The sequence below is a fragment of the Callithrix jacchus genome, chromosome 6 (genome assembly GCF_049354715.1).
Source record: "Callithrix jacchus isolate 240 chromosome 6, calJac240_pri, whole genome shotgun sequence".
In the NCBI taxonomy this organism is placed as follows: domain Eukaryota; kingdom Metazoa; phylum Chordata; class Mammalia; order Primates; family Cebidae; genus Callithrix; species Callithrix jacchus.
This window is the reverse complement of record NC_133507.1, coordinates 72,632,363-72,651,713: the sequence shown is the minus strand read 5'-3', so window position 1 is coordinate 72,651,713 and position 19,351 is coordinate 72,632,363. Positions and strand designations below refer to the sequence as shown.

At 37.8% G+C, this 19,351-nt stretch overlaps 1 protein-coding gene across 1 annotated transcript; it reads right to left on the bottom strand.

The window, feature by feature from the left end:
• Window positions 1-1,565: 1,565 nt before the first annotated feature.
• ERMN (ermin) lies at window positions 1,566-8,674 on the bottom strand. Its single transcript, XM_008998869.5, has 3 exons — window positions 8,247-8,674; window positions 7,492-7,584; window positions 1,566-4,689 (listed from the first exon to the last, which is right to left on the bottom strand). The coding sequence occupies exons 1-3, from the start codon at window positions 8,485-8,487 to the stop codon at window positions 4,169-4,171; spliced, it is 855 nt and encodes a 284-aa protein (XP_008997117.1). The 5' UTR covers window positions 8,488-8,674; the 3' UTR covers window positions 1,566-4,168.
• Between the last annotated feature and the right edge of the window lie 10,677 nt (window positions 8,675-19,351).

Here is a 19,351-nt window from a genome sequence, read left to right as displayed (position 1 = left end):
TATTGGTCATAAGTATCTATATAATAAAGCCTTTATATTAGATGCTAGATTAAAACGTTTGATAGCATAAATACATCTTTAACTGACCATTCAAAAACATCAATTTTTTTGTGAATATAGTGTATGTTTGTATATGTATATATATTTATATATTTTTTGATACTTTGAACTGGAAGAAAGAAATTTCAAGTTTCTACTCACAACATAAAGAAAATTAAATGTTTTTTGATATTTTAAAGTCTTTCAGGCGTATAGCTTTGTCTGCATCTGGCCTGCTGCACAAAAGTATCCCAAATGAACTTTCACTCTGGATACCATTTTCCAACTTGAAGGAGTAATCAAATTCTCCATTATCAGGGTGCTTGTTTTCAGTTTAAGATTACACATACTTCTTCTCCTTCAAGCAAGTACCCCAAATTTGCTAGTTTTATACATATTAGCTACAAACAAGATAATCCAAAGATTAAGTGAGTGAATTTTTTAAAGGATCGCCTGAAAACATTTGCTAAGGGGAGACTAAAAATAGAAACTTGGAGTATAAAGGATGTTGGAATTAACCATTTTTAAGTACTTTTTTCTGCATCTGATCAACTGAACTTATTATAAAGAAGGAATCAAGTATGTAACTTTATATTTCTAGATAGAAATCCAAATTGCTTTCTAAATTCATTTCCAAAACTCTCCTGTGCTGGCAGTTAGCTACTAGAAATCATCATTTCATTTTGCAGTTTGCGGTGTTTTGAGTGAGTTCAGCTGCTTGTTACTACCCATGTAATTGTGTTTGTATTGATGGCCTGGCTCAGTTACTTCATCATCTCCGTGAACTATACGCACATTTTCATTGTCTTTAAACAATACTGAGTTTTGAAGTTAAGTAGAATATTGTAGGAGTTATCAGTAACCCATTCATTGTGTTATGTTTCTGTCCTATATTTCAGTATTGGCAAATATAATTTTTGACATTGCATTTTACAGTCCTCTTATTTTTTTAGAGTGATGAAAGTTCAAGTTTTAAGAGAAGTGGTTGCCTTTCTCATATTGTCAAACATATTTCTTCTTTTTTATGCTCTGGTGTTTCATCCTTCTCCATAATTTTCTATTGCTACTTATTTTAAAAGTTTCCCCATCACACTGAAAAACTTAAATGTTGATTGTCCATTTGAAAATGTGCCAATAGTACTATTCCATGTAAACATGCAGAACAATTGCTATAAAGATGTCGGCATAGTTTAAATGTACTACTTTGATGATTACAGAGATTTTTTTCAATTTGTTCATGTTAAGATGTAGCTTAAACAGTATCTCAGTTCCTTAAAAAATAATAGAAATATTTCATGTATATTACATATCTACCTACCAGAAATCCTTTTTACAATTTTATATACAATTATTTTAAGATCTTTTTGAAATAAATAATGCAAAAGAATTAAAATAAAGTGTTCCCTTGATTTCCGAAGAGGCATTTATTAATTATCTTAGTAGTTGCTGATATACAAGGATTCTTTCCAAACTTTAAAAGGCAGCTAAACAATCCTAGTCTATAAACCAGAAATAAAGACACAAACTTTTATTGAGAGTAAGTCAGACACAGCAATTCTTTATTTAAATTGTAGATAGGTAGGTAAAGGGAGAGAAAGAAATACTGGCAAATTCTGTGACTTCAAATGTAGCATTATATAAAAGATTTTATATTGGAAGAGAAATAGAGCTATTATTAGTTTCTGTTCATGTAGCGACAAAGGAAAACAAAAAGTCATGTAAGAAATACCAGCATTTGCACAATAAATTAATTCTCCCTCTTCCCTGATACCAGAGTCCTTATGACCCCTGAACTTTGAATCACAAAAGCTCCAGTAAACCTTCATGTGTGGCTACCAGGTTGTGTTCTTAATCGTGTTCCGTTCCAACTGAGTTTCAAACATGTTAAATATCCCCTGCAATCTGAATCAGACCCTTGTCTTTCCTAGGTTACAAAGACTCAAATAGCCAACCGTCATCATTATGTTACCTGAGATCACTTAACTCTGTGGCTTTCATGTAAGATGTAGTCCCATGGACACCAACGCCAATGAATAGTTTCAGGGCTTTTTTGCAGAAACATTGCATCGTCCATCAACATGAAGCATTTACTAACTAAACATACTCTAAAATAGTTTCTGTTGACTACATCTTTCATAGGTCATTCATTGCCTGGTAAGAGCACAGACCTAAGAGGACCGGCGTTAGCATGTATTGGAGTCCCATTAGAGCTACTTGCTTTGCCATGCCACATAGCCATAGCTGTCCCACCTCTAGTCCTATAGGAGTTCATCATCTCTGTTGGAATAACTCAAAATACAGGGTCTTGATGGTAGGTTAGAAACATGGTCCTGTTTTGTGCTAGATAACACAATACTGTGTTTTGAAGTTAAGTGGAAAATTGTAGGGGTTGTCAGTTACCCAGAAAAAAAAGCAGGTTGTCCAGGCAGAAAAATCAGAGGATTTAAATTAAACTGGAAATTGTCCTATTGCCTCAATCTTCTCCCTAACTTTATCAATAAAATCCTGATTTCCCTCAGTTTATTCTGGAAACTGACATTGTAACCAATGAAATCTATAGGATGTATAGAATGAGGGTAAAATAACTTTTATATGGTATCTGTTAGAAAGAATTAAAGGAGCACTGCAATCCTGAATTCAAATTTGAATTTTGTAAACAACCAAATAATAGTATGTGATACTATGGAAATATGTGACCGGAAAGAATTAAAGAAGTTGTCACTAGAATATGTGGGATTTATGTTACACATAAATAAGCAGTCATCTAAGAGGACTAACCCGGAGTTTTTCACAAAATGAAAAAGAAATAAACAAAGGGTTGAATAGTACAATGAAGACTGTATTACATTCAGACAATAAGGAATTGTCTTTTTATTTGCAGGGCAAAAAAAAAATCTTTATCTGTGGTGATAGAAAGTTCAGGAATATATATGGAAGCATGCAGTGAAAAATTGTGGAACCAACTATCTAAGAATATAAATATAGTCTCTCTTTTCATAAATATTCAGTACGTTATTTGACACATTGGTTTGAGTGAAGCTCCACAAGTACAATTTTAAGCATCTTGATTTGGGCTGAGGTCCAGTAAATTATATATTCCCAACAACTATCAGAGCTCTCTCACTAAAAATACATGCTCACACTCTACTTTGAAAATATTCTAAGATAATTATTTCCACTTTCATAGTAACTAGTACAGTTATGACTAGCGTTGTCCCAGGTTTCTAAGGAAAGAAAATTATTCTGAGATACTGTTAATAAGAGAAAATGTGGTAATAGAGAGGGGCATTTTCTTAAAATTGTGCTAAAGCTGTCATTTTTATTTTTAATGACTTTAACTGTGCTAGACGAGATTTTATTTTCAGCTACAGAAATAAAACTATCCAACATAACTCTTTAGTCTGCTGCCCACCAATCTTCTAGCCCCTCCCATGTTAACCTCACAATGGGTTTAATTCAGTTTGAAAGCATAAAGGCAACATTTAGCAAACAGAATTCTCCTGACTGACAATTGCTCATCCCCCTCTGTGAGAAGATTCAGTGAATGGTAACACCTAGGAAGGAGGCTGATAGAATTTTCTCTCTGTAGATGCCAAGGAAAGTCACTTGAAATCTTGTTTGATGATAATAGAAAAGGCAAAGAATTTGGGAAGGTTTATTTGCCAGAGTCAGCAAAACCGTGTTTAAATGTAAGAGAGGTTTTAATATCAGGCTTTCCATCACTCCGATGTACAAGAAAAAAGACACGGAAAGAAATATAAAAATCATTTCAAATAGTCCCCTCAAATAGTCTCATTTGATGACTACCTTTCCAAGCATTGTTACATTTATAGCCAAATTATGCCATATTCCCCCAGGGGACTGACTGCTTAGTGCTTATCACATAGTGCTATGTTAGTGACGTTTTAAAAGACAAATGCCCAAGAATGAATCTAAAGCTTTTTGATTTGAGGTTATCAGACTGAATTTTATCTAGGGTTATTTCCACATTATTCTACAGTGAAAAAAGAGAGTCAACTTCCACCTCTTTTCAGGTGATAACTCAAATAAGGCATAGAAATATGCACACTGGGACAATAGAATTAGCTTTTCCTTTAGTGTGCATGAGATTTTCTCAGTTCCAGTTAGTTTATAAATGCATCATAGACTCGAATTCATCAATTCTTTGCTTGGTATTTCCCTTTCTGATTTTTCGATAGGATATTGTATTGTATCTGGAATAAGCATTTCTGGAGATATCACTCTTCTTTCCTAAGGGTGGCTGCTCATCAGGGGTCACAGCTTGGGAACTGGCACTGCTCAGTGGGGAGTCTTCACTTGCATCACCTTCCTCTTTAAATTGAGAAAACTCTTCATGTTTTTTCTTAAATTCTATCACTCGAACTTCATCTTCATCATCATCATAATTATCATCATCATCATTATTAATTTCTTCATCCCAAGCCTTCTGCTCCTCCTCATGTTTAGAATGTAACATGTCAGCTTGGCTGGGTTTTTGAAATCCCAGCCATTCAATTTCAGCTGCCTGATGAGCTTTGTTCTTCCTGTCCTCATCTTCTTCCTCTTTGAGAGGTTGTTCAGCAATCCTTTCCTTCTGTCTTCTTATTTCCTGGTTACTGCCACTCAGAGGAATCCTCTCCCACTGATACCCTGTAGCAAAATCAATTGGTAGATGAGATGTGCAGAGGTTCCAAAATACCCAGCCATTAGTCCGTTATTCTCAAAATAATTTTTTTTGATAATCATTTCCCAACATGTGTTTTATGGGATGTGATTCTGCGGGTTACCAAAATGTTTTGCACAAACAGACTACACAGCCAAATTAATTTTGAAAACACTGGATTAAATACAGTTAAATAAGCATCTTCAGAATTCTTACACGCCTTTGAAATGCAAATGAATATTATGAATCTGTAAGAAAGTCAGCAACCTAACTTCATTTGTCTATGGAACTCTGTTGTGGACTACTATATTTAGTGAGACTGATATTCCCTGAGACACTTAAAAAAATCTTATCTAGCATGACACAACTGGATATGTTCACAGGTAAAATGAAATATTTGGACATCTCTCTCTCTCACATGCACACACACACACACACGCCTCGAAGAAAATTAGAAAAATATTTCAGAAAGAAAAAAATAATCATTTCCAATACCAAAATGACAACTGTCCATGTCTGGTCACTTTTCAGACAGCTAGATCATACCAGCATATCCTCAACGATATTTATTGAACATGATAAGGATTAATTGTAAGGAAGCTGAGGTTGTTCTCTGAGCCTTCATCCCTGCAAGACTTCTGTGGGAACTTTCCGTCTGTGGTATACACGACTCAGAAATTTGTCTGGGTTACACCCCTTCTCTTTTGATACCATGAGAGTCTACAAGGAGAGAGACAAAGTTCCTCTTTGTCTTTTTTCCTCCACAATATTCTACTCTCTCTGAGATATGCTCAAGTCCATTTTCATCCACGGTGTTTAGTTCTCTTTTTATTTGCTGTTGTTTTCTCACTCTAGGGAATAGATTGCAAACTTACAGAGATAGAAGTAAAGATGGGTGGACGCCCTAATTTTTTTTATACACAGCTGCTATCTGATCACTATGTCCCATCAGTGTTGCTAACATTATCCACAAATACACATTAGAATGTTTGCTATAATCTTATGCTTTGTTTTGTTTTATTTTGTTTTCCTCAAGAACCAACGTAATATTTTGTTTATATTCATGACTCAGGCATGAGATTGTCACATATAAAATTACTCTTTGAATTTAAATTATAGTTTTTCCTCAATATTTTTAGCATCTTTATATGTTTTAATCCAGTAACATTCTTTTTGAAGATTTTATAGCTGTTTGCCACTGTGAAAATAAAAGACACCAAAATCTGTGTTTCTGTTATAGAGGAAAAGCATACTCCATCAAACAGCAAAGAATTCATTGAGGGAAAACTTAACTAGTGAGACCATCTAGCTAAAAACTACAGACTGCTTTCACTCTCCATCTGATGAAAATGAAAGATCCTTGAATACTGTTATCTGTGGTGGACTCCTGATCACACATTTAAAAGGGTTTCTATGTGATAGAAGGTTGAGATCTTGCTGCTGAGAGCTTGTTACATTGGAAGCAGAAAAAAATAGGTCAAAGAGCTTATTTAGTTCATAACATGGAGTCTTAAGTCTTACAAATTATCTCTGGTAATATAACAGCTTGACACTGGCTATTGCTTGCTACATATTTCCTTAAGTGTTGATGCATCGGTAAGCAGACATAGTATGAGAGGTGTTCAAGCAAAGGGAGCGGATGTAGGAAATAGCCAATCACATTCCTGTCCTCCTTGACATCTACTATTTTATGTAACATTCTAGTATTTCAGCCAATAGTCTCCAATATTTTGCCTGTTAAAGTCCTAGCAAAGCTAAATTGGTTAGGTTTAGCAAGCTGACTTCAATTTTGAGATAAGATGTGTATGGCTGCAAGAGAGGAAAGAAATGATTAATTAATAGATTTTATCTTACACTCTATTTGGAAACTGTTTAAATATAGATGTCTTCTTGGAAGAAAAATGTAAAGAATTTTGTGTCTTAGTCTATTAAGTTTATTTGAAATTTAATATAGTCACTTCAATATTCCTTTTATTCTTCGATTTTCTTAAAGAACACAATTAAAATTAACTTTATCACCCTTTCTTTGACATGAAATAGTTAACCATTTTGTACTTACATTAGAGGCCTATAAAGTAAATCATTTTATGAGATTACTTTAAACTGTGTGTTGGCCAGGCACAGTGGCTCACGCCTGTAATCACAGGTGGGAGGCAAGGAGGGTGAATCAACTGAGGTCAGGAGTTTGAGACCAGCCTGGCCAATATGGTGAAATACCATGCCTAATAAAAATACAAAAAAGTTAGTTGAGCATGGTGGTGGGTGCCTATAATCCCAGTTTCTCAGTAGGCTGAGACAGGAGAATTGCTTGAACCTGGGAGGCTGAGGTTGCAGTGAGCTGAGTTAGCACCATTGCACCCCAGCCTAAAAAACAAGGGTGAAACTGTCTCAAAAAAAAAAAAAAAAAAACTGTATGTTAATTGTAGACTTATAGGAAAGAACTATTTTTGAAACATTTACATTTCACAAGGTGCACACACAGATTTGGACACACCAAATCAAAAAGAAGGTTGACTTAGTGGACTAACATTAAGAGACAGACATTACGCTGGTATGCCAATTAGCTGTGCCAATCCATGCAGCCTCAACCTTGAACAGTCTGGAGTGCTTTATAAGGTGGAACCCAGAGATAAGTTAAGACTCTCTTATCTGCCTACAGCAGCTTTGAAAATTTGAAGTCATTGCCTGGATTGTTTTGTCAATGCCGCACTCATGCAGCATTTCATGGGAATACTGTCATCCATATTCAGTCAAACAATTTCTGTGTACAAAACTGTAGTTCTTGTTACCTTCTCTGAAAGTCATTTCATCGGCACTTGTTTCTTGGAGGGAAAGATCTGTGATAGTCTTATGAACAATAAAGAGTTTCTCTTCTGGATTTTCTGAAAAAAAAAAAAAAAAAAAAAAAAATCAGTATTTTAACATTTGAAATATATATTGTTCAACAGTTAAGCAGTTATCAATTTAAGCTCCAGGTGGATTTCTTTAATTTCAAATCTGATCACTAAAAATTACTGTTTGACTCTTCAGATTCATTCTTTATTGATTCAATTTATTTACTTAATGATCACTTTATTGATAATCTCTCCTTTAATATTTATATAAGATATATATATATATATATATAAAATATCGCACCATAAATTCAGACTTCAGCTATATTTAGAAGAAAATTTTAAAATGTTGAATTCTCTTTGTTCAAATAATAGTGGGGCTCCCCTTAATCGTGATAAGTAACAGTAGTCAACATTTAGCCAGTGCTTACTTAATACGTGTAGGTATTATTATTATAATTATTCTGCCTTCTTCTAGTGAAAAACACTCAGGCTTTGGGAGACAGAAAGTTATCTGGAGTCATGGAGCTTTCAAACAGACAAGCCTGGATTTCACCAGAGACAGAGACACCTTATGCTATGCACAGTAGAATAAAAGGCTACATTTTTGGGGTCTCCAGCTCATTCCTATAACAGTTTTTCAAACAAAAAAGTGCAGGATAAATTTATAAGTTAAAACAAGAAAATTAAGGAGAATGGAAAAACTTTACCTTTTAGAATTTTCTCCTCCATGGATGAGTTGAGCAGCCTGTTCCCTTGTAATTTTCCTCTTTCCTCCTGATTTCCTTCAGTGGGTGCAAATTCGAGACTGGGTTCTACCCTGTAGTGTGGCAGGGGGCTGTCCACATCAGTCAATTTTTCACAGGTTTTAGTGATTGCTTGTTGACCATTTTCAGGTGGTTTATCCCCATTACACTCAGCCTGGGTAAATGTAGCTGGAGCATCTGTCATGATGTGCAGTTGAATCCGATCTGGAGAGAGAGCTTTAGGGAAACTGAGTGAGTAGATCCTTGATAATACACCTGCTCTTGCCTTCAAGTCCTATGGTTCCAACAGCTACTCTAAGAGCACAAATTATTCACTTTGGTACGTAATAACAAGATTCTTCTCCTAAAGGTATCCAGACAGAGCTTATAGCAAAAGAGCAGGAGGATTTGTCATATTTGTCAGGAGCCATGAGCAAGAGTCCAGCCAATCACCACCTTCTTTGTTGCTTGCCAGCCCCCTTGCAGAGTTAAAGGCACCCTTTTGATTTACATAAACAAACAATCTGAAGCAATCAGGCTTTTGTGTTGGCATGTAGAGAGGGACTTTCAGCTTGTCAGTCCCCCTCTGGGAACAGAGATTTTTGTCCCTTTTCATAATGGCCCATTGTAATTTTCCCTGTAACAGGAGCCACAATTGTCCCACAGCTTTAATCCAGAGAGAATGACCACCTTGAGGCATATTAGTTCTGTGTAACCAGCTTAACATTTCCAAACAGATTTTCTTCAAGTAAAACTTCAGCTATTTTGTAAAGGACAATGGCATCGTTTCTTATTTATTACAAAATAAAAACAGCTTATCAAAAACCTATAAACAGGACAACTATACTGTAAATGGTTCTGGCTGCAGATTACATGGCGTGCTTTCAGCAAGCTGGAGAAGGGACCTATGAAAAAAACAAATTCTACCAACTCGCTAATACCAAAAGTTTTACAATTTCAGAGTAATTTACTTAATCTATAGTTTCTTAGCCTCTAGTTTATGTCCATTGAAGCCAAATCGATCCTTTCAAACCCTAATAAAATTATCACCATGAAGTTTTCTCCTCCCCCAATCAGAATTAGAAACCTCTCTATTCCATGATGCTAAAGTGCAGGGGACCAGTGCAATCTCTCCTTGGGAGAAACAGGTTAAATGTTAAATATATGCTACTGATCATCCCTTCCTTTTTAATTCTTTTTTTTTTTTTGGATCTCTCATAGTACAAAATGGTTCCAGAGTCTTTGCCCACACAGCTCCTGTGTGAAATGCCCTTCTCCTCCTCAAACCCACGTCTTTGGCCGTTAACCAGCTCTGTCTTTAAGCTTAAATATCATCTCTTTAATGACACCAAGGAATTAGGGCAGGACTCTGTTATACATTGTCTTTGCCCTTCAGAGTAGTCTCCATGGTTGTAACTAAATAAGCAACTGCACAATTACCTCCGTAATGTTTGTTTCACCAACTACAGTCTAAGCTTTATCTGGCCAGCAGCCATTTTAACTTCCTTACATGTGTCCCTAGCACTTAGCATCTGGCTTGAAATAGTAGCATGCAATAAAAATAATTTTATATATTTATATATATATATAAAATGAATAAATTTTATCCCCAAGAGGACACATTTCAGATCATTTTTAAAGGGAAGAAGAATTGGAGAGTTGTAGTCAGTGTATCACCTTTAAAATTGTGTCTGGGGCTGAGCCCATTAGGGTCTATATCAGGGACACCACCACACTCTTGTATAATCCCCTCTCCCTTGTCCTTGGGAGATATCTCTAATAGATCCTAGATCTCCCTCCCTCATCCTCACCAGCCCTTCTCTAGTCAGCACACGAATTCTATTTTTGATTGTTTAACTGTTTTAACAAACACTCATATCACACTTATGTGCAAGTTACTGTCCTAATTGACTCAGAAATAATAATACATTTAATCTTCCTAACAGTCTTGTGAGGTAGGTGCTGTTATCTCCATTTTACAGACTAAAAAGATGAAGCGCAGAGAGGTGAAGGGGCTCAGCTAGTAAGATCACACATCCAGCAAGCCTACTGATGAGAGCCTGCAGCACAGATGAAGCTAAGCACCAGCCCTGGCCTGTGTGCAGATGTTTCCTTCCGCCAGAGATTCCACCAGGATTCGGCATTAGCACCTTTGCCGTAGAGACAGTTGTGGCCAGGAGAGAGCGGCAGAGAGCCTAAGGCAGTCTCAAGGCCTGCCCCACTGCAGCTGCTGAGGATCCTGCTGCGGGCCTGTCTTCCCAAGAAATTCAACTAGTAAGCTTACTGTTGAGAAAATACTGAGTGGAATCATATGGAAGAATGCAGAACTAAGACCAAGCTTATAAACAAATTTGAACATACTAGATTGTGAGATCCTGGAAGTGGCACTCATTCAACCAAATGCCCTGCAATAAACAAAGTATAGAAATGCATTAGCTCCAAAGGATGTGCCTCCAATTACTCCCAATTCCCTCGGGGCTGCCAAGTACCTCAATCCAGGGAGACAGCAAAGTTGAGAGAGGTCGGATTCATTGTCTCTCCTACTCCTAGGTTTCTTTCACCCTGTGACAGCCCGTACTTTGTACCTATAGCCTAGAGTTTATGGGAATTCGTGACTTTATTTTTGGATTGCCTTCTTTCTAACACCATGCTCTGACATTTTTTTTTTATGGCCTTAAAATTATTTCAGATTTGGAAAGACAGAAAAATGACCCAGAGTTCTGTAGCCCTGGCTAACCATATGTTTACTTTTATTTAAAAACATGCTTTTATGTTGCCCTAGGGAATCACGGAGTTCAGGTAAATGTTTTGTAACATGTATTATTTTTTCCTACAAGTAGGCATCAACATGAGACACATTCAGCAGCAAGATGAGTCTACCGAACTACGACATAAAACATAGGCTACTTTGTTCACAAAGAGGTAAGTTGTTCCCCATTATTTGTAATAACCTATGATTTAGAAAGTATGGAAGAATTTGCACTATGATCCTTACTTCAGATACAATTGCAGAATGTTCACGGTATGAAACATGACTGTTTTATTTTATGTAGTTTACTGGATCATTTGGCTTTTGCCCTAGTTATTACCCTGTTTTTTGTGAGACAGAGTGCTCTTGTTGCCCCGGCTAGAGTATAGTGGCACAGTCTCAGCTCACTACAACCTCCACCTCCTGTGTTCAAGCAAGTCTCCTGCCTCAGCCTCCTGAGTAGCTGGGATTACAGGTGTGCACCACCATGCCTGGCTAATTTTTGTATTTTTAGTAGACACAGGGTTTCTCCATGTTAGTCAGGCTGGTCTTGAACACCTGGCCTCAGGTGATCCACCTGCCTTGGCCTCCCAAAGTTCTGGGATTACGGGTGGAAACCACCGCACTCAGCCCCTATTTATTATTCTTAATGCCAAAGGATATTGCATAAATGTAACCATTATTAAATCAAAAGCCAAAAAAAAGATAATGAAAGATCTTCATATGAAAATGTAAAGAATCAAAATTATGTTAATATTCACATTCCATTTGTCCAATGTCAAATGCTTAATGTTAAGGTTATCTTAGGTCCAGAATCAGGATTTGGGGAAAAGTCATAAAATCTTGATCTTTAATCTTAATTCCATGTGAAAAGCCAAGCCACAAGCTAATGTTATGGCTAAGAGATGGCCACCGAGCACTGAATAAAAGCAAGAAATACATTTAAAAGGAAAATGTTGATCCTGGAAGCTTGAAGTCAATCTTACACAAACATTGACTTACATAGTGGTGACAAGGGTATTGTTTCAATTAGGTTTGAAACGGAAAGGTAGAACCACTAAGAGATGGAGCAATCCATCTATCTATCAATCAATCAATGGATCAGTCGGAAGGGATTTGACTTTACACAACAGCGAGTGCCAGTGAAGCTGTCTCCACATGTCTTCTGTGGCATTTGATGCTGGAGCCTGAAGTCTTCAGGGCAGGAAATTAGGAAGGGAAGATGATAGAAATGTAAAGGGGGAGAGCAAGAACAAGCTGGTTTCCCAGGTGTAAGCTGGACACACGGTGGCACACTGAAACCCATGTCAGCTCTCGGTGCCTCTGACCATAGCGTCCTGAATGTCCTACCAAAGAAGTTGCGCCCAGGACTCATGGAAGCTGGAGGAAGATCCAGGGAGGTAGAACCATTGCAGGCCCAGGTGCTGCCCATGTACCAGGTGAGGCAGCATATGGGCAGCCGCGTGTGCCAGCTACAAAATAGCTGCTTCACTTCTTCCCCACCAAGCTTACAGAACAATGTTTACTTTGGCTCATGTTTCTTTTTCAGGAAACTTTCAGGAAAGGAAATTCAGGGAAATGTAGTTTAGCCTAGCCAGACTGACATAGAACAGTCACAATCCTACCAATAACCCGTAGAAGCTCAAGTAGGGAATAGAGCAATGCCCCAGGGAATGTGCAATTCTAAACACACCTGAGGAGACAGGATCATCAAATTAGTTCATATCAGGGATTAAAATTCCAAATTGAAGGGAATATCCCAGCTAAAGTGAACTGTTATAGAAATATAAACTACCATAACATAATTAAATAAATCAACTGCCATATATTTTATTTTACAAAACAATAATTTCCTGCCACCTACTATAAAGTATAAATCAGATTCAATTGATTATCCTGTGCCATGTTCACACTTTGCTTTTACTTTTATGCTGAGAGTGGAATAATGGCTGCCATTCTGATGATACAGATTCCCGAAGTAAATAATGGTTTCTCTCAGGAAACCAATAGTGAAGTCAATGGGTAGCTCATGAGTATTAAGGATTTAATGTAACAGAATTTCAAAATTTAACTGCATCTTATTAGAACCGTGCTTTTCAATGTTGGAGGCAGGGGAAGGGAGAATTATCTATTCTCCATCTAGAGATAAAGTATTTCTTAAATACCAGGAAAGGTATATCTCTGTGGTTCTAGCGTCTAGAGCCCAGCCTTCCAGTGAACAGCATTTTAGAGAAAAGTATGAGTATTTGGGGAGGATTAGAGGAGAGTGTGGCCCTGAACATAGGACCCTGTGGCCAAGATGGGCTGAAGTGGAGGCTGGGAGGGAGAGTGCTAACCAACAGTTAAGAATCCCCTTCAAGTAGAGGACAGACGAGCATTCTCATCAGTGACCCTCACAGGGTAAAGAGGAGAGACAGCCTGCTCCTGTGTGACCTTGGGCAAGTGTACAAAGCAGGTATATTTGGGTTAGCGATTATGGAAACTTAAAGAATCATAAACTCTGACTTCAATAGCTAATTTGACTGGTAAATTCAGAGTTGGCTTTGTACTTTTTGGATCCAAAGATTTAAACATGGCCAGGCGCCATGGCTCACACCTGTAATCCCAACACTTTTGGAGGCCAAGGTGGGTGGATCACTTGAGGTTAGGAGTCCAAGACCAGCCTGGCCAACATGGTAAAACCCCATCTCTACTAAAAATGCAAAAATTTGCTGGTGTGGTGGTGCATGCCTGTAGTCTTAGCTTCTCAGGAGATTGAGGGGGGAGAATTGCTTGAACCTGTGAGGGAGAGGTGGCAATGAGCTGACATTATGCCACTGCACGCCAGCCTGGGTGACAGAGTGAGACTCCATCTCAAAACAAAACAAAAACAAAGATTCAAATAATGTACCAGGTAACCAGTCTTTTTTGATCATAAGGAAAGTGCACATTAGGAGGCACTTGGATGAACCTGAGGGTCCCTAATTCCTCTAACAGTGTTGTAGGCTAAATGATGACCACCCTCAAACACGTCCACATCCTATTCACCAGAACTTGTGAATTGTTACCTTACCTGGTAAAAGGGACTTTGCAAATGGGATTAATTAAATTAAGGACAGGGACATTATCCTGGATGGTAGGGTGGTATCCAATGTAATAATCATAAGAGTTTTAATAAGAGGGAGGCAAAAAGGTAAAAGAGAGTAGTAGAAAATATAACACAGAAGCAAGACGTTGTAGTAATTCAAGTGGTCATGTTCTAACAAACATGAGCAGCCTCTGGAACAAGCACGTCCAATCTTTTGGCTTCCCTGGGCCACATTAGAAGAAGAAGGATTGTCTTGCGGCACACATAAAATACTAACGCTAGCTGATGAGCTAGAGAAAACAATCACAAAAAATTTTATAATGTTTTAAAAAAGTTTATGAATCTGTGTTGGGTCACATTCAAAGCTGTCCTGGGCTACATGCAGCCTGCAGGCTGTGAGTTGGACAAGCTTTGCTCTAGAAGCTGAAAAAGGCAGGGAAATGTTCTCCCCTGAGAAGCCTCTGTGGGGAGTGCAGTCTTGCCAACACCTTGATTTTAGACTTCTCACTTCCAGAACTGAATGGGGTGGTGCTGCTTTTAAGCTACCAAATTTGCGGTAATTTTTTATAGTAGTAATAGGAAACTAATCACTGAGTTTCCTGCTTCTCTGTCTTCATTTTCATAGACTGGCAAAGGCCAGAAAATTTAGCTTTTCCAACCTTTTACAGGATATATGTTTTTGAATCTTAACCATCTTGGATTGCTTCCTGTTCACTGAAAACACCTCTCTCAGCAAGATTGTATTTTCTCTCTCAGCTTTCTGACAGCCCAAGTCTGACTGAAACTTACTTGTAACAGTTTATAAAAGCTATGAGAAAAATCACAAACCCTCCAGCATCCTGATATTTTCCTAACAAATCTCTAAAATTTAATCTTTGGTAGGAAGTGGTTTGAATCAAGATTCTAGAAGGCAGTTTTTATTAATGATGGTCAGTTTTCAAAAATAGGGATGGGCAAATTTGTACCGCTTTCCATTGGTCCTCTAATGAGCCAACCCCCTCCTGGGATCTACAATCTGCATTTCATCCTTAGTGTCCTTTTTTTTTAGAAATGAGACTTAATCTGGCTTCTGGGAAGTTTCTCTCCCCCGCCCCCCGCCGTCTCTGTCTCTCTCACCATTCTCATTGTTCTACTTTCTTTTATGCTGGATTTTTCTCAAGTAGGTTCTCCCTAGGTCATGGCAAATATTCCTCTGGCATCTCTAAGCTTACATTATCAAGATAACTAGTGATGCAAAAGAAAGGGGCCTTTCTTTCTCATTAATTTCAGCCCAGGTGCCTGGGATGGTCCTCACTGAGCTAGTTTGGGATAGGAGTTAATCCCTGAGCCAGATGCTGTGACTAGAAAGGAGAGAATATTCCAATTGTCCAGGTCTGGGACAAGTGTCCACCCCTAAGCAGAAAAACAGGCATAGAAAATGAGAGAGACGGTAGGGCAAACAAACAAACAAAATAAACACACAAAAAGGTAGCAGCTGCCCACCACATTAGCAAACTCAGATCCCTCATCTGGTAAAGAGAGATAACAATATGATATATGTCTTAGGACTGCTGTAAAAATGAAATGACTTAGTCCAGGGAAAGCAATTAGCACAATGTGGTATAGTAGGTGTTCTCTCAATATGTGTTTTTTATTGTGTTACTATTACTACTACTGTTACATTACTATTATTATTACTCCTAGCCATGTAGCTTTGGAAAAGTCACTTAACCCACCTGACTACTCATTTCTTCTTTTCAAATGGCTAATGACAAATGCCTTGCAGCAAGACAATGTAAGTTAAAAGGCACAGGGTACCAGCACAGGACTGGCAGATGGTAGAGACCTGTGGATACAAGATATTATTCTTATTGCTATTTGAGAAGAAAAGTCTCCTGAAGGAATAGGATACACATGTCTCATCTTCATATTCCTGGATATTTTTACAAGCCAAATTCTAAAATTATAATTCTGAGATGGTCTGGGATTAGATTGCTGAAGAGCTCTTTTTACTCAGTAAGAAGCAGGGTATCTGCAGAGATGCTCCTGCTCCCAGCACTGGCCCATTGATATGGAGTTCACATCTAATATGATTTCAGCCCTGTTCCTTCTTGTAGTTCTGGGGAAAACTTCAGTCATTGACACCTTTTAGAATGGCTTGTGGCTGGGCATGGTGGCTCACACTTATAATCCAAGCACTTTGGGAAGCTGAGTCAGGTGGATCACGAGGTCAGGAAATAGAGACCATCCTGGCCAACATGGTGAAACACTGTCTCTACTAAAACTACAAAAATTACCTGGATATGGTGGCACATGCCTGTAGTTCCAGCTACTGGGGAGGCTGAGGCAGGAGAATCGCTAGAGCCCAGGAGGCGGAGGTTGCAGTAAGCCGCGATTGCACCACTGCACTCTAGCCTAGCGACAGAGCAAGACTCCATCTCAAAAAAAAAAATAATGGTGTGTGGTAGGGGGTCATTGAAAATAATGGTGGGTGGCAACCATTCCCTCTAATAATAGACACCCAGTTAAGTAACATGGCTTCACCTTCTTATTTTGGATTGAGACTAATGTCTGAGCACCGGCCTGTGACCACTACAAACATCCCAATGCATGAAGCTGGTAGAAACTGACCCCCTGAGAGTATAAAATAGTGAGGTGACTCTGCAGACCTTGACCTATAAATCTATCTCTCACAAGAATCCATGCAGGTAGAGAATGAACTATGTTTTAAGCTGTTGCAGAGCAATTGTACACATAAGAAAGGCTAACTTCCCATAAAATAAAATCATCTCACTTTCTTGGCCGTAATTTTAAGAGTATATCATCCTAAATGGATAAAGGAGTGTCCCCAGTGGACTGGGCTCTCTATAGCCTTTAGCTAGGCAATTATAATTCTGTTTTACTTACAACGAGATATTTCTTGATGCAGTTTAAATAGAAAGAATGGTTTCTCTATTCATGGAGACTCCACAAGTGTTAAATAGATAGAAATGGAATTTTTGTGGGTATTTATAAAACCATAGAAAGAGAATTTTGAATTATATATGCATACACTGTCTTTGGTAGTTTGAAAGCATTTCAGTCCTCCTGGGGAAGCAGAACTGTAGGAAAGTGATGTCACTGTCAGCATCATTCTTCCCAAACTATTTTGAATGTCACTAGGAGTTAAGGCAACATGTTGTTTTTCAGAGGAGAAAGGCAAGAAAATAATTAAACATATTTTTCCTTAAGAAAAAAAAGAGAAAGCAAGTCTGCCATGAGCCTGCTTCTGTAAGAAAGTGACTATGAACAAATACAATTTTCCTAGAATATCTTTGAAAATTTAGCTGAGTAAACTTTGTCTCAGGGTAAGTAAAAAAAATTCACACTCTCTCCATGAGTATTAGGATCTCTTGTCAAGCCCTTGTGTTGAATCCAAGAAAGTAACATTGGACAGCATTTTAGATGAGGAGAACAATAATTTTTCAACCTATACTCCATAATTAGCTTACTCACCCCCAAGAGCTTGAAGCCAGACAGGAAATGCTCTTCGGGAGTCATGCCACTCAGAAAAACGTGGGAAGAGCAGCACATTCAGTGGGGTCTACCCAATAACTGAAATTCAGGCTCTAGGAATTGCTCATCTGCACCACTGTAATAGTCATCTAACTAGACTCCCACTTTTAACCTCTAATACCCTTCTTCCCACCTCCATCTATCATTCCCACTACCACCAGATTACTGCATTCTGACAGCAAAATTCTAAACACGGTCATAAAAGAATTAAGATATTATTTTAAATCTGGTAGCACATTATCTAGTGTATAGTAAGTGTTTGATAAATGTTAATTTTTAAAGATTCTCTATTTACCTGAATTCCCCCCTTCCCCCCGCCCCCACCCCACACACAGATACACTTAAAAACTCCACTTTTTCCCTTCTACCATTGCTTTTCACATTAAGTACAAACGCTTTTTGACAGATCTAACTACCATTTAGGTTTATCACCCAAATTGTCCAGTCTCTTTATTCTACCCTTGCCACAGTAAACTCTTTAGTATCTCCAAATATAGTTTTCATTTCCAGGTCTTAGCTTATCATTTCTTCATGTCTGGAGTGCCTACCTCCTTACCTAGGATCCTTCTCACTGTCTCTACCAAAGCTGGGGTCATGCTTCAAGGCCCAGCTCATTGCATTGTCTACTATGTACTTCATGACACTTTTACCCAAAAGCTCTACTTGTAATTTTCTTTGAAATCCCTTAGTAATTTATTTTTATGTCATTTTAATGATACCTCATTATTCTGCCTTGCCTTATTATTTATGCAGTTGTCTTACCTTACTACCAGAAAAGTTTATATTGCAATAGAAAGACCTCAATTTAAATCTCGGTTCTGCCACTGAAAAGCTGTTTGAACTTGGGAAATTTTTAAAATTTTCAGAACCTCAGGGCATCTGAAAAATGCCTACCTCATGGAATTTTTAAAAGGATTAAATTGCATGACAAAATATATGTAGATCATCTGGTACAGTGCCTGACACCTAGTGAGAGCTGAATAATAGTAACAATGCTACTTATTAATATATTGTCAAGTCTTTGCAGACTTTGTGTGATTCATTTTTGCATTTCAGCATAGACAAGCATAGCACCTGGCTCATAGTTTATGTTACATAAATATGCTTTGAATTAGCAATAATTAGAGGTTTCCAGCATTAGAGTGTGACAGTACATTTATTTGAACATATTCCTTGCCCTATGTTCCATTCTTCCTGTATAAATTTGTTTTTATCTGTTTAAAGGAAATACTAGGGATTCAGAGTCTAAGCATTAAGCTTCCTACGATGTAGAATTATGATGTGGATTTAGCAGACGCCTCCTACTGGCAGAGTTGATGATAGAAAATGAAATAAACTATGACTCAACAGAAGATAGTTCCCCCAGCCTTCACTCTTCACTCACCCTCCCGGCTGTTTACTGGACAGCCCCTGCTCAAGAAAATATATATTGGCTAAGATATTATTCATGTGGAGGTGGATCTGTGTCATCTTTGACTAATTGGGAGGTGAATATTATGTGTCACATTTCCCAAAACAGAAAGCCTCAATGGAGGAGGAGCTTGGGTTCAGACAGGATGTAAAATGTGCAGAATGCTTAGGAATAACAATTCTGGACAGATAAACCAGTTTCCATTCCCAATTTGCCCTTCACTGGTAGATCTTGAGCAAATCATTTAACCCAGAAATTGTGAAAGCCACAATTTCTGATCTGAAAAACTGAGCTCATAATAGAACCTG